We start from the raw sequence: 22428 nt of genomic DNA, 5'->3' as shown, positions 1-22428 counted from the left end.
CCCCCCCTTAGCTCTTCCCCTCCCCTATATAAGCCTCACTATTTCCCCCTCTTCCCCTCCATCTCCACCCCTCTCCTCTACCCACACTACCGCGCCGCCGCCTCCACGCCGCCGCGCCACCGCACCGCCGTTATCGCACCGCCGCCATCGTGCCGCCGCGCCGCCGCCCTCGTGCTGTCGTGCCGCCGCGTTCATGCCCCCGTGCCGCCGCCCCAGTGTGCCGCACCGTGCGCCGTCGTCGCCGCCGCCGCCGTCGCCGTCGCCGCCGTCGGTGAGCCGCTGCCCCCCCCCCCTCTTTCTTTTGTCGCCGAGCCGAGAGAGAAAGAGAGAGGCCGAGGGAGGAAAAGGAGAGGAAGGAAGGAGGAAGCCGGGAGGGAGGAAAGAAAGGAAAAAGAGAAAAAGAGAAAAGAGAAAAGAAAAGAAAAAGGAGGAGGAAAGAAAAGAAAAGGAAAAGAGAGAAAAGAGAAAAAGGAAAAGAAAATTTAAGAGATTTAGAATATTTAACATATTAGAAATTAATTATAGGATTAATAAGAATATCGTTAGATGAACTCCTACTATTTAAAATACCAAAAGTACTAAGATTTGATTATAGAATTAATTATTTACGAATTAAAACAATTAGATGAATCTTAATAGATTATTATAGATTATTTTTAGTAATGTCTATAGGAGATCAATTCGCGGTAATAATTTAGATCAATTCGCGGTAATTATTATAGATTATTTTGGGTAATCCCTATAAGTAATCGATTCATGGTAGAAATTCGGATGTAATCGCTAGGAATTTTAGACGTATATTATATTAATCGTTTAGTCATAGACTAAATTAAATTGTATAATATTTCTAGGATTTCGTCCAATATTTAACTCGTAATAGAAATTTCTAACCTATTATATACAATGCTCGGGGAAAGTAAATTATTGACAACGAAATAATTATACCCGCAAAGTAGTTTAAATCGAAATTGGGTTTGCCGTAGTTTGCAGATAGTAAAGTTAATAAAAAGGAATCGACTTTCGCATTCGACTTTCATTTGGATTTATTTGGATTTTTATTTGAATTCTAACCGAATTCAAATCAATTTTTGCACGTAACTATAGAGCCCGAGGGAGTTGCGGATCCAAGCGAAGGCCAAGACCCGCAAGACTTTGAGCAAGGCAAGTCATCACTATTCCTTGAACATGTTGATCCCAATTGCGAAATTGTTTTGTTTACAAATAGAATTGCATGCAATGATGAACATCCCACTTGTGATTATGCCATGCCTTGATTATTGTTTACCCTTAAATCTTTGTAACCATGTTTACGTATGAGTCCCTAGTCAACTATGACAATTGCTTAGAAATGCTATTCTAGAATTATGCATACTCATATTTATCAAATGCTATATGCTTGGGCAATTACCTTTGGGAAGGTAATTGAGATGCGGCATGTGGAGACATGAGCGCCACATTGCCATGATGTTGATGACATGATTTGTGAAAGGAAAAAATAAAATTAAACAACTGTTTTCGACTGGGGCGGACGGAGGATTTGGGTGGTATCTGGAAAAGGCTAGTACCGTCCCCGGTCAATTAAGGACCGAGCCATGAAGTTAAGCATGAAACGACCCCCGTACAACCGTACTTCTCGAATGGGTATAGACCTAGCGGATTAGATAGCCGAGCGGAGACAGTATCCCTGCATAGATGGTTCACCCCTGAGTGAGGCAGGTGCGCTACGATGGGACAGCCGTTGAGGTAGGGCCAAGAGGCGTGCCCTACATCGGTGTCGCCATTGGTAGGACTGCCATGAGTGTGTGAGAGAGAGAACTTAACTTGAACCATAATTTAATATGTGTGTGAGACTTCCCTTTCCCGGGAGCGCCAGAACTCCTCTCACTGCTAGAAACATGGACGCCTAGAGTGCATGAGGATTTAAGTTCATGGAGCGGGTACTGCCAATGCGAGGTTATCGAAAAGCTTTGCCGTGACGCGTCTCATGTGTTGGGACGAGGCTCATGTGTTGGGCAGTCGCGGAGTACGGGTAAAGTGTACATCCACTGCAGTGTGAGTAAACCAAATCTATTCGAATAGCCGTGCTCGCGGTTATTGAGCACCGGGACATGTATTACACTTGGCTAGACTCTAAATTCTTAACTTGTGTGGGATGGGATATTGCATGGTGATTTTTATGCTGATGGAGCCACTTCCTGAGAGGAGGGAAGGTGGACGTCCTCAGAAAACCATGACGACTCAATGGCGGGAAGCTATCCTTGGGATCACAATGGATGGTGGACAGAACCGTCGTTGTTTAATGTGAACACTGGAACTAAAATTTGATCAGTCTATGATAGGTCTTAGGCTTGTGAAAATATTTGCAAAACGCAGCTTTATGCAAAAGAACCTAAAACCATTCCTTGAATACCCTCTATCATATGCATTGTTGTTGTGGTGGCTTGCTGAGTACGGTTGGTACTCACCCTTGCTATTTATATATCTTTTAGGAGAGTGTTGAAGAGAAGCCCTTGTCGGTACGCTTGCGTATCCCACAAGATGATCGGAGTGCGGTCTTGTTCTAGGTCTCGTTCCCCAGTCGACTGCCTGTGGCATGTTAACCGGGCCCTTATATTATTTTGTCTTCCGCTGTTGTTCTCTGATAGTTGTTGGCCTACCTGGCCCTAATGTAAGTGTTTAACTCTTTTAGCCTAAATTCATTCGTGATATGTTGTGATCCAACTATGTATGTGTGTACCAACTACTGATCCAGGGATTGGTACGGATAAACACAGAAGATTTCCGATTTTCAAAATCGGGGGTCTACAGGAGGATAGAGGCTGACATGTGGGTCCACGGTTTTTATTATTTTTCCAGGATCGAATGCCATGTAAGTGCCACGTCAATGTCACGTGGGACAAAGACCTAGTTAAAGGAGCCACATATGCGCCACGTCAGCCCAAACTGCCTGGGGATCTCGTTTGCACCGGTTTTGACAGTTCAGGGACCTGGTTGTATCTGATTTTTGGGTTGAAGAACGAAAAATCGGATTCGGTGTAAAGTTAAGGGACCTCAAATGAACTTATTTCCAACAAATGGTGAGGGTGTGGGATTGCAGAAGTAGAAGTAGGAAGATCCATCCGGGTATGGTCTAGTGGGCTGGACTTGTCCGAGTCAGATTACATCCGAGTTAGAGGATTCCAAAAATTAAGCCCAGCCCAGAGGTGGTGATAGAGTCGAGTCGAACCAACCAAAAGAAAGAAGAAGAAGCAAAGCCCCAAAATCGCTAGCAATGGAGATGGAGTTAGATGGGGAGAGTACATGCGCTGCTCCATGCGAGAAGAAGCGGCTGATTAATTCCAAGCTATTTCGAGTGGGGTACGGTCTCAGCGACGAAGAAGATGAAGACGGATGAGGTGTTGCTGCCTTGCTGGCCTATACATTGCTCGGCGAAGGGAAGAAGAAGAAGAAGAAGAAGAAGAAGAAGAAGAAGAAGAAGGTGGTGAAGAGGCTGGGGAAGGAGGAGGTGGAGAGGCTGCTTTCGTACACGGTGGTCGTGCCGACCGTGAGCAATAAGGTGCTGGGCAGCGAGACGGTGCCTGCACGACACAAGGAGATCCTGCTCCAAGCTGTCGACTCCATCAAGAACTCTGCTGTCACCATACTAGGGATGGACAAAAAGCTCGGGCTCGTGAGCTCGGCTCGGGCTTGGCTCGAGCTCGTTAAGCTCGGCTCGGCTCGAAGACTAAACGAGCCGAGCCCGAGCTTCCTCCACAGCTCGTTTGCAAATCGAGCCAAGCCTGAGCTAGCTCGCAAGCCGCTCGGTAGGCTCGTCAAGTCTGTGGAAAACATGAGTACATGACCTGACCTGGCCCATTAACAAGTTGTATCAGTCTGGCTCATGAGAAACAGAGAACCCTACCCTACCCTAACCGCTCGCCGACCCTCCCCATTCTCCATCCCACGCAGGCGCAGGCACGCCGCCGCTCGCGCGCACGACTGGCATCTGGTGGCGACTGGCGAGAGGAGTTGCCGGACACCGCCTCCGTCTCCCTCCCCTGCGCCACCGACCCGCTGTCTCCCTCCCCAGTCCCTAGTCGTCCCTCGGTGCCGCCGGCCCGCCGCCTCCCTCCCCTGCGCCACCGGCCCGCCGCATCCCTCCCCTGTGCGGCTGCGCCGGCTCCGGCCTCCCTCCCCAGCGACGCTTGATGATCGACGGCTCGACGCTCTGTGCCGCCGCAGCGCCGCCTCCCTCCCCTGCGCTGCCTCCGGCCTCCCTCCCCGGTGCCGCTCGAGCTCGACGCCCCCTGCGCCGCCGACCCTACTTGCTGCTTACATCACAAGCCGGCTCGAGCTTTTATACGAGCCAAGCCGAGCTACACTTTTTGCTCGTTCCATTTATCAAGCCGAGCCGAGCCAAAGCCTGTTTTTGACCAAGCTTTCTCGCTTGGCTCGTTTCCACCCCTACACCTAGGGGTGGGCAAAAAAAGACCGAACCGAAAAACCGAACCGAACTAACTGAGACCGAAAAATTCGGTCACAAATTCGGTCATCAGTTGTAACTAACCGAATTTTACACGGTCTTTTCGGTCATCTCGTTCAGTTAACCGAAATAACCGAATTGACCGAATCACTATGAAAGCCCAATACAGCCCAATAGCCCATTAGCTACAGAAAACCTTAACATTCCATCCCGTCCCCACCTCCTTCCCACTCTGCCCGGTCCTCCCACAACCCCACTTGCGCGTTGTGCTGCCTCTTCCTCGCGTTTCTCCTCCTCCTCTCCGCCTCTTCGATCTCTGCTTTCTCCTCCTCGCACCACGCCGCTCCGCGTTCCCCACCCACCGCGCCGCCTTCACCGCGCCTCCGCCATCTCCTCGCGCCACGCCTCTCCGCCTTCTCTTCGCGCCGCGCAGCACCGCCGCCTTCTCCCCACGCGTCTGCGCGCCCGCTCCTTCCGCTCTTCCGCCACTTCCTTCGAGGCTGATGGGAGACGCGAGATGGATGGGATCTGGACTTTCTGGTGGAGTGGTTGAGATCGACGGGATCCATGGCTGGATTGATTTGCTTGATTTGATTTTTTTTCCATGAATCATGCTCTACTTGCTACTTGTTGGTGGCATCATCATATTTTACTCATTCATCCCAGTTGCTTTCTCATCGATCTTGTACAGAGGACTCAAAAAATTTTTTGCAATTAATTTTTGTGCTAAGTTTGGTCTATAACTGAGACCGAACCGAACTAGCCGAAGACCGAAATGCTCGGTCTTGAGTTTTCTTGAAGACCGATCGGTCTTGTGATTCTAAAGACCAAATTTTTCAAACACCAAATAACCGAACCGAATTTTTCGGTTAGACTGAATGACCACCCATACCACCATACGCCAGAGGCATGATGTCATCCGCGCCCAATTCGAGGCCAAGGGCTACGTCGACGTCCTGGCGAGGCCTCCGACGACTCTGACACTGACCAGGAGATGCATCCGCTGTAATTACTATAGACGCTGACAAACTCCACTTTACTTGAGCAAGTTTAATAGTATAGCCAACTATTAGCTCTAAATCATATATAGCCAATTTATACAATAGTTGCTTACTATATTATTAATACCTGACCCTGTCTATCATACACACATTATGTTTTAGAGTTCGTGCTGTAGCTGGCTATAGATCTGTAGCCCGTTGCTTTTTTCTCTTTTTCTTTATCTTTTTAAAATATGTTTATAGCTGGCTTATAGTCTGTTATTGTACCTGTTCAAATTCACTAGTATATTACTATAGACGCTCTTGACGATGCTGGTTACATAATGTCTCGTTGATCTGCATGTACATTTGACTGGATTACTGAATTCAACTTGTTAAGTGGAATTAAAAAAGTTACGAGGCCTGGTTTAGGTAGCAATTGAAAGGTGACGAGATAAAGCAGCGGCATACTATTATATGTGCTTTCATGATGCTCTTCTCTTCTTTTCTTCCTTTCTTTCTTTTTTCCCCATCCATGACAAAGTGCGGCCATCTCAAATCCTGGAATAAAACATATCCTGGAAATCATGGAAACAAGGCTTTTAAGTTGTTGTGTTGGGCCCTGCAGGGCAACAAGAACCATATGGATATGTTGGTCGACTAGTTGATTTTGTACCCAGGAAGGCTCTTGAAGCTGCAAATTTCTGCTTTTGAAACCCTGCAGAAAGATGATGATCAGACACTGTTTGCAAAGCCGCAATATAGGAACCTTAATTTAACACCTTTTGCACTGTGGCCGCTCGGGAGGCTAAAGAGTGAGGTCCTAGCTGCCTAAACTAGGAACATTCCATATCTGCATAATTGAAGCTTGGTGATTTTCCTTCCTAGCCAAAAGTGATTCCCTCTCAGCCTGTCGAGTTCGTGGGCATCGCATCGCATCGATCTCCCTCTGGATCTGGGACGTGTTTGTTTCGACTGCCTCCAGATCACATCTCTTGTTTGTTCGTACAGAGAATATATTTTGCCTGATTCTTACACCAACTAGGCACTAGTTTCCCTTTGGTAGTTTAAGCTGAATGTTTTTGCAAATTTGACGCTGCTCAAGTGTGAAAGAGGCCCCTGGTTGCTGTAAGCAGGTCAATTTTTAACTGCTATATATCGCCATGAAAGAGGCGAGGTAGTGCAGCAATAGGTAGCTATCAAATTACGACTAAATCAATAAAGTAGATTAGCACATGATTAATTAAAAATCAGCTGCTTGTTTGCTTCAGACTGAAAAATAGATTTTTTTTAAATATATATATATATAGTTTTCATTAAAAAACCACAGTCTAATGATTTGGAAAGCTTGTAAATGAAAAATGAGAAAGTAACTTTTTCTATAAGCTGAAAAAACGGTGCCCTGAGCCGATATTGGTTTCAGTCCTGTAATATGCAGTGCAAAACAGATTAATTAAGAATTTAAGATCTATCACTGCAGTGCATTTTTTTAAATGCAAGGAATATGTCATGGCCATGATCAAAACAAAGTCTAGTCTCTTTGATCTCTCTATTGGTACCAAAGCGCAATGAGATCCAGAAGAGCAGGAGTAAAGGAGAGGTTAGCTGGTCTGGTCTGGTCCAAATGAGACTGTCCTAGTAGAGACATGATCGCGCATTTCTTTCTTTATGTGATTCCTGTGCGTCCCAAGGGCCAACATTAATTCTGATCGTTCATTTTGCACCCGACAATAATCTAGTACTACCAGCATAGAGTACTTAATTAGTTGTAGCAGCAAAAAAAGTTCACTATATTACTACCTCTAATCCCAAAATAAGTTAACTTAGTATGAAATGTGAGTTAACCTAATACGAGATTCTAGATTCTTAGTAATTTTAAGATGGAAGGAGTACATCATTCACAAGTTCATGGAGGTGCTCCCTCCGGTTCCATATTAATTGACGTTTTAGATAAGGTTGAGATCAAACTTTTATAACTTTGACTATCAATAACTTTAAAAATATTTAGTTTAAAGGAACTAGAACAATATATATATATTTGTCTTTCAAAGCACTATAATAAAAAAAGTAAACATGTATTTATTTATTATATATATTATAATAGAAAAATAAGGTCAAAAATATATTTTGTAGACCGTGTCGTTGTCCAAAATGTCAATTAAAATGAAACTAGAGGGAGTAGTCTTTAGTGAAGAGCAGAGAGAGCACATATAGGGCCATGTTTAGTTCACCCCCAACTACCCCAAACTTCCAACTTTCCATCACATCACATCACATCAAAAACTTTCCTACACACATAAACTTTCAACTTTTTTTTTTCAAACTCCCAACTTTTCCCAAACTTCCAACTTTTTTTTCAAACTCCCAACTCTCCCCAAACTTCTAACTTTTTTCAGGAACTAAACACACCCTAGATTGTTTTTGAGGTTGGAGTTGTATTTTGTTTGAATTAACATGCTGATTATATACATTTGCGATCGTGTGAGTAATCCAACACAGTCCAAGCCAACCCAGCCAGAGGGAGTATTGAAGTATTTTATACATGTGAACACGTGTGTGTAGCGCAGATCTACGGACAGTATATTTGTTGGATTATCTATGTACTGTAGCATGCAATAGAAAAGCGCCTTTGTTATTTAAATGGTGATGAAATCATGGCACGAATCACGCAAAGTGGTTTGATTGACAATTGGAGTAGTAGGTTAAGAGGAAGTTCAGTAGTATAGCCAACTACTGGCTTCAATTCATCTATAGTCAATCTAATAGCTCATTTATATAATAGTTACATACTACACTATTAATATCTCGGATTCCACCTATCATTCACACACTGTATCTTGGAATCAGTGCTACAGCTAGCTACAAATTTGTAGCCTGCTGCCATTCTCTCTCCTTATTTATCTTCTTAAAATATGTTTGCAGCTGACTTATAGCCTGCTATTATATCTGCTCTAATGCCAACAGGTAGCTGCTACCGACCGACTGACTGAGAGCTGACTCAAATTAACCTTGAACCAAGCAAAGTAAATCAACCAGGGGTTAATTTAGTTTAGTTTATTACTATAGATTGCTGACGAATCTATCTGGAATAGTACAAAGTTTTTGGATGTGCGTGCGCAAGCCCATATTTGTTTGGTCGATGATGAGAAGAAGAAAGCATGTGCACATGAGGATCAGCATGTTGATGCTGTGGGCGTGCAACGCATGGCAGCGAGTAAAATGACCGAGATTGAAATTGCAGTGAAATATACTAGGATTTATTGGTTTCACCAGGAGTAGTAGTAGTAGTAGGAAAACCGATAAATCCTTCCTTGGGTTGATGGATGGGCGACGAGCTGGCACATGGAGGGAGGAGGGCCTACGTTCGTACGGTGGGGACTAGTCCTTTGGGCGCCTGCAGTTTCACGAGACGAGTCCCGGGGCTCCCGACTCCATTTTCCCAGCTGATGGTCGAACTGTTAAAGCAAGTTTAATACTCCCACTGGTACAGAATATAATCATTTTTAGTGCTAGACACGGTTATTAAAAAAATAGATAGAATTAAATAGGGGAGGATTATTATTGGATGAGAAGTGAAGGTAGGTGAAAAATTTGAATGGTGAAGGGTTATGATTAGTTAAAAAAAAAGAATATTGGTGTAAAAGTTATTATATTTTGGGACGGAGGGAGTAGTAGTTTAATATTATAACCCACTACTAGCTCCAATACATCTATAGCTAATTTAATAGCCAATTCATATAATAGTTGCTTACTATATTATTAATATATTGTCCCACCTGTCATACACACAATTGCGTCTTGGAATCCGCGCTGCAACTGGCTACATTATCTGTAGCCCGCTGCTCTTTTCTCTCATCTTTTATCTCATTAAAATATGTTTATAGCTGGCTAATAGTCTACTATTGTACCTACTCTTAATCCCTCTATCTGTTAGTAGATACTCCATCCATCCCATAAAAGACCAACCTAATATCACATCCGGTACTAGATTGGTCTTTTATGGGGACGGAGGGAGTAGAGTTAAATAACTTTTACTCCTTATAACCGATCCAGGTATAATGTTGGTTTTGGAGTATTTAAGATGTGCTGCTGCAAATGGTGAATGGTGTGTATTACTAAGGGCACCCACAATAGTTATCTATAGGCTCTATACAAGAGATTCATGTCAGCATATTTTTCTACTTGGAATAAATTAAATGAAGAGAGAGAGAGCAAAGCTATCTACTAACCTGGAGATAGTCTATAGAGAAAAACGAGGCAATGGATTAGAGAGCTATAGATACCCATGTAGATATACTATTGAGTTGGTTTACTATTAATCTAGTTTATTGCTGAGATATACATATTTTATATGGAGAGCACCTTATTTTATTATTGCGAGTGCTCTAATAGCTTGATTAGCTTAGCTTAAGTAGACAAGCCACTTTAGAGGAACAATGAAGATCAGTGAGACAACGAAGGAGAGGGGAGTCAGGGGACACGAGATTTCGATTTCATTGGAGAGAAAGAGACATACAACGTCCAAAGCAAAGCAAAAAGGAGAAACAAACAAAAGCAAAAAAGAAGAAACTAGAGAGAGAGAGAGAGAGAGAGAGAGAGTTGTGGAATCCAACCAACCAATATGCGCCGCTCCTCTTCACTCTCCAAGCAGAGCACAAGAACGCGCTTTGCTCAATAACACACTCCCCTAGCTCCCCGAGGATGCCTGCCCCTGCCTAGCTTAATGTGGAACTAACTAGGAGTATTAATTAATTCCTTCCACTAATCACCCATCAGCGCCAACCGGCGGCCACGGCCACCGTCCGCTCCGACGACGACGACAAGTTGCCACTGCTCACTGCTCACTGCTCTGGAAGGTGGTGAAGCAGGTGTCGCTCGGCTTCACTATGAAGGGCCACCACCACCACCATTCCTTGCCGCCGTCGCCGCCGCCCAAGCGCCGGTGTACCGCCCTGGCCGCGGCCGTCCCTGCGCTCGTCGTCTGCTCCATCCTCCTGCCCCTCGTCTTCCTCCTGGGTCTCCACCGCCCCGGTACGCGCGCCTGCCTCCTCGCCTCGGATCTGTTCTGTACCTTACCTACATGCTGCTCACCTCACCTCCTGCTTGTCTTTTTTTTCTTAACTGTCAGCAGGGCATGGATCGGAGGAGCGCGCCGCGGTTGTCATCAGCACTGTACGATTTCATCAACACATTTTTTCCCCCTCCTTCTGAATTTCATACATGCTACATTTCGAAATTACTTATTTTTTTCTCATTCTTCTGACGCGCGTGTGTCCTTTTAATTAGGAAATGGGGTTTAGCAAGCACAAGCATCTGGATGGGAGGATGAAGCACAAGCTACTCAAGGTAATGCTGCTTGCTGATTCTGCCCATTGGCTGACTCATAACTCTTAGTCGCCCAGCTTTACTGAAAGCATAAGAGTGCATACGAAGTTTGAAAAGAAACAAAAAAAAAACTTGCTGGGGATTCCAGCGAACTGGGAAGAATTTTCCCATTTGATATTCTGTCCTGCCAATTGGAAGATTTGTGTGACTCTGGAGTAAGAACTGACCTTCTGAACATAAATTCCCAAATTTTCAGGCGGGTTTTATGGGTAGGTTTCTGTAGTATAAGGAAAAAAAAAAACAAGACGGCATCGGTTCATGCACTCTGCATGTGTGTGCAGTGTGCTTGCTGACTCTTTACTGCCTTCTGCCTTGCTTTGCAGGGGTATTCACTCTACACTGTAAGCCAGGGCTTTGTTGCTATTCTGGTATTACCACCCCAAAATTGTTCTTTGCCAATGACACTGACAAATGGACTTGGACTGTTGCTGCTGTGAGCAACATTTCTGATGAACTGCACATCTTTCCATTTTAACTGGTCTTATTTCTTTTATGTTTTTCTTTTGGGCCTTACATTGTTGCCTTGCTTTCCTCCTAACTGCTGTTGTCACACCTAATTTTCAATTAACATGCTGTTGTGAAAAATATATCTACTAATTTACCCTGCGGTACTTGCATGTAAATGTATATGTCCTGTGACTCATGTAACTGAAAACTGCTCTACAGCACTGCAGCAGACTCCCAAGTGGGGCTTCGGTCGAATACTATCGCAGTATGCCACTACGGCTATAGTATATTTGCTATTCGTGCCTGGTATCGTCATGTTGGGGGTGTAACATATGGATTAGCAGTTTTGTACTAAATGTATTGTATTACAAATTAATACCAAGTAGATGAATCAGCTCGTATGCGATATGGTTTACACTGCTGCCTAAACTTATTTTGAATGTGCACTGCTATTGAAATGAATCACCCATGCCATTTTGATATTTGCTTGGTTACAATAATCTTTAAGAGCTTGCTCCACTGACCTCTCAAATGATTCCTATTATTTTGGCTAATCTCCTTTTTGTGGAACCAGGATGTTTCTAGAAAGAAAATTCCTGGATCTGATGGGATTTTGGGTGAGAAATCTGGTAGTAGATCAAAGTCCAAGAATGTTTCTACCAAATCAAAAGAAAAGCTCAAGGGTGTTTTCTCTTTAGTTCAGCTAAAAAATGAGACCAGAAAAAACAAAGGTAAGAAATGTCAGATCAGATTTTGCAGTGTGTTACTGCATTTACTTTGTAAAACAAGAACTGCAAGATACCACCAGCATCCATTTTATAGTATCCAATGTTATTTCAGAACTTCATACACAAAGAAGATACCAGTTAAAGGACTTATCCTGGAGATCAAAGGTAAGAAATAGTTTCTATATTTATTTGCAATCTTGAGGATTTTAATATATGTGCATTTCATCGGTTTGGAGTAACCAACGGATTATTCTTGTCTGTGAGCACAGTTAGTTATAATGTTTGTTCTTCTTGCTATGATAAGTTGATTAGTAATGGTATTTTACAGTCAACAGGATCTTCAGGAAGACAGATAGTGAATGTGAAATATTTGAGTAGGAACATTTTTTTGATTTCCAGTGTGGCATCAGTAATAATGTACACATTTGTGTTGATTAAAAGTACAATAATTTTGTACTATACAGTTGACTTGTCCTTTTGGCCATATTTCACACCTTAAAAATTGCTTCTTAGATATCTCACTGTTGCCAGTACTTTCAATCAGTTAAGAATGCACATACTTGACATAGTTTGCAGCACAGTATAGAACTGAATTTTCCTCTGAAACTTAGTTGGTTGCCCCTTTTTTTTCTGCTGTTACTAAGTTTATTATATGGCTCAGAACCACTGAGTAATTTTATATTACTCTGCAAATCTTGTACACATGTGTTTGGTGCGTCTGTTTGTTAATGCTTTCGCAAATCACAACTGCATTATGGACATAATGATACATTAGAAAAGGCTTTTTCAAATTTCATATTTTTTCCTTGATATAAATGAATTTAAAGACAATAGTAGCACAATAACCTGATAGGTGTTTGTGTAGGATGGATGCCCTTTCCTTTTCTGCCACAAGACTCTGAATCTGTTCTGTGACAGGATACTACTATTGATAAGAAAGAGAACCAAGAAGTCGAGCATGAGGAGAACCCCAAATCCTGTGAACTTGAATATGGTATCTACTGTCTCTGGTCTGTTGAATATAAGGAAGTGATGAAAGATTTTATTGTGAAGAGGCTTAAGGATCAACTTTTTATGGCAAGAGCTCACTATCCTAGTATTGCAAAGCTGAAGAACCAGGAAACATTCACACGTGAACTGAAACAAAACATCCAAGAGCATGAACGCATGCTCAGTGACACCATTGCAGATGCTGATCTTCCACCATTGTGAGTCCAATCTTAGTAATCAAATCTATATCTTCTGCTTTGTTTGTAAAAAAAAAAAACTTATACAATTAAACTTCATAACAAATTATATGAGAATTAGCAATGTCAGGACTGCTTCTTTTGTTATAATATTTGACCTTATTTACATTCTTTTTATACTTTTTCAGTTTTGCAAAGAAGCTAGAGAAAATGGAGCACACAATTGAAAGAGCCAAGTCTTGTGAAGTCGGCTGCACAAGTGTTGAACGGAAACTTAGGCAGCTACTTGATATAACTGAAGATGAAGCTTATTTCCATACAAGGCAGAGTGCATTTCTCTATCATCTTGGGGTACAAACTATGCCAAAAACTCACCATTGCTTGAACATGAGATTGACTGTAGAATATTTCAAATCAACGTCTATTCATACGGTCCAGTCAAACAAGCAGAAACTTGAAGACCCCACCTTCCATCACTATGTGATATTCTCCAAGAATGTGCTTGCAGTTTCGACTACAATTAATTCAACAGTTATGAACTCCAAGGTATTTCCAACTGATTGAAAACATTATGACCAATGAGTAATCCATCTCAGTTCTAACTTGCATCCTCTTGACACATTTCAGGATTCGGGTAGCATTGTTTTCCATTTGTTCACCGATTCACAAAATTTTTATGCGATGAAGCATTGGTTTGACAGAAATATGTATTTGGAAGCAACTGTACATGTAACTGACATTGAGGATCACCAGAAGCTCTCTAAGGATGTTGATTTTCATGATATGAAACTGTTACGACCTGCTGAGGAATTCCGTGTCACGTTTCGTAATCATTCTCAATCTTTCCAGAAGCAAATGAAAACTGAGTACATTTCTACTTTTGGCCATTCACATTTCCTCCTGCCTGACCTTCTTCCTAGCTTGAATAGAGTTGTAGTTCTAGATGATGATTTGATTGTCCAGAAAGACTTGTCATCTCTGTGGAACCTCAATATGGGTGGTAAAGTGGTGGGAGCTATTCAGTTCTGTGAAGTTAAATTAGGACAATTGAAGGCTTACACCGAGGAACGTAATTTTGACAACAATTCATGTGTGTGGTTATCTGGTCTGAATGTTGTTGAACTGAAAAAATGGAGGGATCTCCACATTACCAGTCGGTATGAACAATTGCTTCAAAAGGTTAGTACTCCTATCCCTAAGATCTTACATTCGATTGTAACTTTTATCATAGAGAATATCTGAATTCCTTTCTAGTAGCCCTAGTTATCCTTCCATAACTTCATTTATTAATTGTGTCCCAATGAGAGCAGTATTCTCATGCACTGCCTTTGTCTTTGTAGTTGCAAAAGGACAGTGTGACATCATTTCCACTTAAAGTACTTCCCATAAGCTTACTTGTCTTTCAAGATTTGATATATCCTTTGGAAGATTCATGGGTCCAATCAGGTCTTGGACATGATTATGGAGTTAGTCAAACCGATATAAAAAGGTCTGTTACTCTACACTACAATGGTGTCATGAAACCTTGGCTTGATTTGGGCATACATGATTATAAGGGCTACTGGAGGAAGTATATGACCAACGGGGAAAGGTTTATGACAGAATGCAATATACATTAATAACAGTAACATGAGATTCACCACATTCTACATTTCTGGGATTTTGGAGCAACAGAACTTTCGGGAACAAAGAGGGTTAGAGTGAGATAAAATCTGATGCAGCATTATAATGAATTGAGTATAGTAAGGGTGGCATGGTGGCACTACATTAATTCCAAAATGGAGATAGGATGAAATGTTTTTGTGCCAGATTTTAAGCAATACTTCATAGTAGCTAAAGATGGTAGCAGGCCACCAGCATGATACCTTTGAAGTAGATCCCTGGTTAACAATGGTGTATGTTGATTCCTTCACCTTTTACACGATTTGGATGGATCTTCTTCACATTTACCACTTTAGGATTGCAAAAGTGCAGTTCCCTGGTGGTCATTTTTTTCGTATAAATTCTTTCATGTGTATCTTTGCTCGTTGTATAAGAGCTATACTGTATAACTTGGGTGTTGACTGGCATGGCATGTACAGATGTAGAATGCCTTAACCCGAAAGCATTGGGTGATTCTTTCTTTCTTCTTCAAGGCTGAGATGTACCATGTCACACCAATGTCAAGTTTCGAGATCTTTGCATTTTGTACATCGGAAGGATTCTTGTATCATCAGTTTGATAAAAGATACATAGAGCTAAAGCAGACGTCGAAACATTGCAAAACCAGAATAGCGTGATTGCATACTGCAGGTTCATTACCTTTACATTTTGTCTTCAGCCCTGTGTTCATTGCCATGGTTTCCTAACTCATCTCCCTCGTTTTCCACGTGCATGCTTTTCAAACTGATAAACGGTACATGTTTTGTAAAAAATTAATATAGGGAAGTTGCTTAAAAAAATCATATTAGTCCATTTTTCCAGTTTTTATAGATAATATTTAATTAATCATGTGTTAATCTATCGTTCTGTTTTCCGTGCGGAGGGGAGAGGTTACCAACCTCTCCAAAAAGAACACAGCAGGACGTCCTGTAAAGGTCACTCATTCACATTTATCAACTTGATATGTTGGGTCATCATTGATTAGCAAAATATAACATTAGTAAGGTTTTATTCAGTCTGACAACCAAAGCAATAGCATGAAAGAATTTTGGTTTTGATGCCAAAATAATGTGCCCTACCAAATTTTTAGCAATTTGAATTGTACTTTGGCTAGTTTTTGGTTTGCTAAAAAAATACCAATAATAACACACATATAGATTGACAAAAAAAAATTGGCACTACCAAAATTTTTCTAGGTTTTGGTATTTTCCATATTAATTTTGGCATGGTAGCAACGGAAAAAACTGAAAAAAAAAGAAGACCAGGGCACACACTACAAGATTCATCCCGGTCTCCCGCCGTATAGTAGGTGAGGTGAAATATATGTAGTATAATACAGATACATCGATGGTTGAGGGGATCGTCAATAGCTAATGACACTCGATGGTTCAGATCGTTAATAATTAATGACAGTTTGCAGCATCATACTCCCTCTGTCCCAAAATAAGTGTAGTTTTACACTATTCACGTTTAACGTTCGACCGTTCGTCTTATTTGAAATTTTTTTTATGATTAGTATTTTTATTGCTATTAGATGATAAAACATAAATAGTACTTTATGTGTGACTAAATATTTTTAAATTTTCCACAAAATTTTCAAATAAGACGGACGGTCAAACATTGGGCACGAATATCCACGGCTGCACTTATTTTGGGACGGAGGTAGTACTACTAAGGAGTACATCAGTTTCAACTAGAGGTTGTTGGAGTCAACGTAGCCCTTGGTCCGCAGCTGGTCGAGAGTGTTGGCCTGCATCTGGCGGATGAGTTGAGAGCTGGTGTTGAGAGCCTGCACGACGTTGGCGAGGGCTTGGTCGATCTCCTTCAGCTCCGGGGAATCGTCACGGATCACCGGAAGAGGAACCGGTGCCCTCGGCACCATCGACAGCAGGTGCTGCACCCGTTCCATCGGCATCCTCTTCTTCTTCACAGCCTCCTCCTTCTTCATCCTCTTGGCCTCCTTCTCCTCCGACGGCGTGGAGCACCTCTTCAGCTCATTTGTCATCGCCACACGATTTCCGTCGCCACCCATCAATCTTCTTCTCTTTCCTTTAATTCCTCTCGATCGAGCACGCAGATATCAATCGATTTGATTAATTTCCTTACGATTTTCGGGATCGATTTCCTCGTTGCGGCGGCTCTAGGGTATCTTGCTGCCCTTCTCGATCGAGCGGATATAAACCCTACCACCGGGCCACCGGCCTGTTAGCAACCAAATCACCAAACAACAAGAATTTCACCACGAACAACTATTCAGTCAACAGTGCTGTTTTTGGAGGTGGAAAATGGGGAAATACAGGGGGCTAGAAGGTTCTGGAAGCTAGGGAATGGGAGGTGGAGGAGGGAATAGATACTCGACGAGGATCCAGCCTGGACCCAATCCGCCACCGCCGCCGATTGCCAAGCCGCCTAGGTTGGTCGTCGTCCTGCCTTTTCTGTTCGTCCTTGAATGAGCAGCAGTTATTGCTTTATGTATTGCTCTTCCTAGGTTTGCTTGGGCTGGGATTTGCGTAGTGGACCAGCTGTGGTGCAGCCCAACAAGGTGTCTAACAATCCTCTCTCCTTGAATTCGGCTTGTCCCCAAGCTGATGAATTAAAACCTCCCGGATCCCATGGTTGCTCCAAATATTTGGTGTTAGACAATGGAACATCATTGAAGAAGAATAGAGCAGGTAGCTTTAGCCTCAATAACTTCTTACTCCATGCGAAGTCCTCCTGTGTGATGCGTGACAATGGCACTGTTATGAATTGCTTGCCAACAGTGATTCCCAACAATTTGATATGCTGCAAACAATGACAACCTCGTTAGATCAACTGCAGAGTCCACCCATGTTCATGATTATGTCCATTTATTGGCATGCCGATTTCATCAGTCGAGCATATGCATTGCTCAATAGATTCTAATGTATTTACCACCTCTGTAGAAACTAACTCAAAAGTATATTTCTCATCACGAATTGAATTAGCATCTTCTTCCATGTCTTTCACCCTTTTGCAGCCTTTTTCATCAGCAATCAAATATAGCAAATCTCTTTCAGCATTCAAACCAATGTAATTTGATTCCAAACATGACTCAGATTCTGATATCACCATGCAAATTATTCTCATATTCCATTTCTCCACTCTAGTTTGGTAGTAGTTGAGCAACATCCCCCTAAGATCAACAGATGATAACCAAACATATAATGATTTAGGATCACAAATAACTAGATTGCTTTCCTTGCTAGCAAGTGTTGTCAAACTGACCTGGAAAGTTAGATCCCAAAACTTCTGCATTTTCTGCTCAAAGCAAGTGCAAGTTTCAGTAGTCATCATTTTCTTTTGCTCATTCCAAGGAATTATACTTGCAGCAGAATCAGTAGTGCAACATTTCCCTTCTCTAGCTTCTAGCAAACCAACTAATGGCAGCCAAGGTGGCATGCCAAATAGTCTCAGCTTGTCACATGTTTTCCTTTGAAGGAAATGATCATAGAACCAAATTGCCCAGTACTGCTCAGCTCCACAACCATCACTCTTGCAAGAAGTAAGTGACTCCAACTTAAGTAGCAGTTGTCCTTTCTTTCCATTTCAACAAAAGATAGCCCCGAAAGTAAATATTCAAGTTCACCAACAGCATACATACCTTCCTTGCTAGTGGCTGCTATAAGGTTGATCAAAAAGGACAACTCACTTTTCACTCCAACATTGAGTCTCAGCTCATTGCTCCACAAAATATACTTCCAATGAAAATAATGTTGTGGGAACCAATCATCCATCCATATTAATATTTTGTGAAGGTGGACCTTTCCATCACCTGGATCCCACACTAGTGGCCCCAACATGACATGTATAATGTTCAGCGGGTTTACCAATGAAAATTGCTTGCCCACAAAGAGTTGAAACCATTTCGCTTCGGTTGGAGGGGGCCAAGGTGGCAGTATATGTACTTCAGAACAGCTGCAGTTGAATGCCAGCCATGACATTAACTGTGACTCCCATATAATGAACTCTTGATCCCTTGATGTTATGGGTGGCCATGGATCAACTTCAAAGTGTTGCAACAGCAGTTGCCATGGAACTAACAAATGTCCTCCAGCTGATTCCACTAACATTGGGGTGCTTAAGAAGGACAAATAAGACACAACCTGAGAGTTGTTAGACCCAGAACATTTCGCCGAATACCTAGTGGGCATCAATGTGTACCGCTTGATGTCGGTGATCATCCTTGGTGAGAAGGCACTCAATGATGCAATGGATGCTGGAACGGTCTCAAGTACAACCGACTTGGTCAGGAACACGATGTCGCCTTTGTTGGCGTCCCACTTGACATCGAAGCCCAACATCGAACACTTGCCGTGCGTATCCTTGGAATAGTCAGTGGTGGCAATTTTGGTGGTGCTAGTTGCACCATCATCAGCTACCAACTTCATGGAGGCCATGGGAGTGGTGGCACATTTGTCCACCGCAACCACGGTGAGATTGGCTCAATGTCGGGACTAGAGCATTTCGTCGAGCATGTGGTGGGCGTCACCTTTGACTGCTCTTTCTTAACTGACGCTGGCAAGTCTTTTGCCTCCTTCCCAACTTCCGGTGTGCATGCTTCAACCACATCTATGAGAGACCGTATATCAGCTCTAGTTCTCCGATCAGCCTCCTCTCGCCTCAGCTCGTACTCCTCCATCCGCCTCAACAGCAAATCCAATTTGTCTTCTATTGCCATGGCACCCTACTTGAAGAGAACTTTCTCAACTAGACCAAGAGCTAGATGGGGGGAACCAGGCTGGCTCTGATACCAAATTGTTTTTTTTTACTAACTCACCGGGGGGGGGAGAGATTCCCCACCTGAATTGTCATTGCATAATAGATTGAAAGGTTTTGTTACAACAGATTCAGAGTTTGAAGTGCGGAAGAGAAAAGATGTTTCCAGACATCTATTACATGTCGATCTTGCACAGCTAGTGTTTCTGCCCAAAGGGTTGCTTCACTTATCGCTCGGTGTAAACAAGCAGCTAAAGATGGTTGCTGCCCTCTGAAGACCACATCATGCCTATGGTTCCAAAGCGCCCAAAAGCATAAGATGTAGAAGACATGGAGGTGTTTCGACGGCAGTAACGGTGAATTGCTCAGCCGATGAAAGAGTTGCACATCTTGGATAGCTGGCTGAATTCGCACTTTTGACCAGAAGTTTATCGCAAACGGGCAAGTCAGGAATAAGTGGTTTGTTGTTTCGTCCCCGCTACTACAGATTGCACATGAAGCTGATTGAACAATTTTCTTTTTTGATAGATTCATCCTTGTCGACAGTCTGTTTCGGACCAGTAGCCAAGCGAACAATTTTACCTTCAAAGGCGCCCGACAGTTCCAGATTATCTTCCAATTTGGCGATGGCATTTGTACAGGGAATCTTGCATCATAGATTTCTTTGGTTGTGAGAGAGGTCGATCGGTTGTTTTGCCAGACATCGTTGTCATTGGTCAGAGTAAGGTCTGCCACCATTGCCTGAAGGCTGTGAAGTTCCGCATTTGCAGCCTCTGAAAGTCTTGGGACAAACATTATCATTAAGCCTCTTGAAAGAACATCTTTTACAGTAGCATGACAATCTGTTGTGTGAGAATAAAGAGCCGGGAAGAGATTTGCTAACTGAAGAATCCCAAGCCAACAGTCATGCCATAATGAAGTTCTAGAGCCATTTCCAATCTTTACCGTCATCAGCTTTTGAAGCTCCGGCAAGAATTTCTGTAACGAAGTCCAGTGTTGTCCTAAAGGAAGGGATTTCAGTAGAGATTGCCCATCAAATTCTTTCCAAATCCAGTTCGCCCAGGAAGATTCTGAGGAGAAGAGGCTGAATAACCGCTTCAGGAGAAGAGCCTCATTTTGAACTTTTAAGTTTTTTACTCCAATTCCACCCAGTTCCTTTGGAGAGCAAACCACATCCCAGGCAACCAAGCAACGCGCTCTAGAACAAACATCCTCCCCCGTACAGAGGAATGCCCGCCTTCGCTTATCAATTTCCTCAATCACCGAAGGTGGCAGCTTGAAAGCAGACATTGCATAGACAGGAAGGCTATTGAGGACCGCATTGATTGAAACGAGACGCTCTGCCTGAGGAGCGAAGCTTCCCAACCTGCTAAGAACCCATCCACCTTGTTTAGAAGAGGCTGAGATCACCCGTAGACAACTTGTGCACAGTTAGCGGGAGACCTAGGTAAGACATTGGCCAGTTTTCACGCTTGCACTGTAGCAGTTCCGACAAAGTCGCTTCTTTCAGCAGATCAACATGAAGAGAGATCATAGTACTTTTCGCAAAGTTGATATGCAAACCAGTTGCTTTGGAGAAACTGAGGATGGAAGATTTTAGGGCTCGGACATCATCTTCTTCTGCTCTATAAATAATCAGCGTGTCGTCTGCATATTGAATAGTTGCGTAGGGGCGATCATGGTATATTGGATGTCTTAAGCTTGCATTTCTTTCAAGCAGTCGCTGGAGCACATCTGCTACCAAGATAAAAAGGTATGGAGAAAGAGGGTCTCCTTGACGAAGGCCCCTTCGACAATTAATCCAACTCCCTGGGATTCCATTAATTAGAACCAAAGATTTTGAGGAGGTGAGCAACTTGTTAATCCACCCGATCCAATTGTCCGGGAAACCTCTGACCGCTAGTATTTTTAGCAGGCTTTCCCAATTTACTGAATCGAAAGCCTTTGCAAAGTCGAGCTTGATGATTAAAGTTTGGCATCCTCGCTTGTGGCAAGCTTGAATCAGTTCTGTCGCAAAGATTAGATTTTCAAAAATGCACCGACCTTTTAGAAAGCCAGTTTGATCCATGTGAATCATTTTTGTCAAAGCAATTTGTAACCTAAAAGCCAGCACCTTTGATAGAATTTTGACAGAGCAATTCTGTAAAGAGATCGGCCTGTACCCATCCACTGTGTTTTCTTTACCTGGCTTTTGGATAAGAACAATGAAGGCTCTGTTAATTCTTTCCAGTTGAATAGCGCCCTGGGAGAAGCCTGATGCTAGATTTAGGATAGCCTCCCTGATGTCGTTCCAAGCCGCCTGATATATAGAAGCTAGGACCAAAACCGTCTGGTCCAGGGGCACTGTAAGAATTCATGCCCTTGATAGCTAGCAGCACCTCCTCTTGTGTAATCGGCAAACCTTGAGTAGCCAGCATGTTAGAGTCGCATTCCTCCGACAAGTAGAGCGCTGAAAGATCAACATCCCACACCGGCTGAGACTCACCCCCCAAAAGATTTTGGTAGTAGGAGTGCATTAGGCGCGCTTTGCCATTGTGATCCGCCACCTCTGTACCGTTGTGCTTGATTGATTTAATCCTTGATTTCCTGAAATTTTTTGATGCATGAGCCTTAAAGAACGCAGAGTTATCCAGACCCAACTTTATTCTTCTGACTTTCCCCCTCTGCTTCCAATATGAGAGTCTGCTCTGAACCAACTGTGCCAGTTTATTCTGCACTAGATTTCTTAAACATTGCTCACCTTGAGATAAAGGCCTGAATTCTTCGAGAATGTCCAGTAGATCAATTGTGAATTTACAATTTTCATCGAGATAACCGTGTTTCCGGTGATCCTTCATCCATTGTTTGATTTGTGACCTGGT

General features: G+C 42.9%; 1 protein-coding gene across 4 annotated transcripts; it reads left to right on the top strand.

Moving 5' to 3' along the window:
• The first annotated feature begins 10091 nt into the window (after positions 1–10091).
• LOC4351364 (probable galacturonosyltransferase 7) lies at positions 10092–15454 on the top strand. 4 transcript variants are annotated; one of them, XM_015763266.3, is made up of 9 exons: positions 10092–10473; positions 10574–10614; positions 10729–10788; positions 11849–12005; positions 12115–12167; positions 12921–13210; positions 13378–13735; positions 13817–14368; positions 14530–15454. In XM_015763266.3, the coding sequence occupies exons 1-9, from the start codon at positions 10329–10331 to the stop codon at positions 14806–14808; spliced, it is 1935 nt and encodes a 644-aa protein (XP_015618752.1). In that variant the 5' UTR covers positions 10092–10328; the 3' UTR covers positions 14809–15454. The 4 variants fall into 4 exon arrangements, with proteins under 4 accessions (XP_015618752.1, XP_015618751.1, XP_066162723.1 ...); XM_015763265.3 differs by having other exon boundaries at positions 10571–10614; XM_066306626.1 differs by lacking the exon at positions 10092–10473 and having other exon boundaries at positions 11151–12005.
• Positions 15455–22428: the final 6974 nt, after the last annotated feature.

The sequence above is a fragment of the Oryza sativa genome, chromosome 12 (genome assembly GCF_034140825.1).
Source record: "Oryza sativa Japonica Group chromosome 12, ASM3414082v1".
NCBI lineage: Eukaryota > Viridiplantae > Streptophyta > Magnoliopsida > Poales > Poaceae > Oryza > Oryza sativa.
Note: the sequence above shows the minus strand (reverse complement) of the source record. Positions and strands in the feature narration are given on the sequence as shown.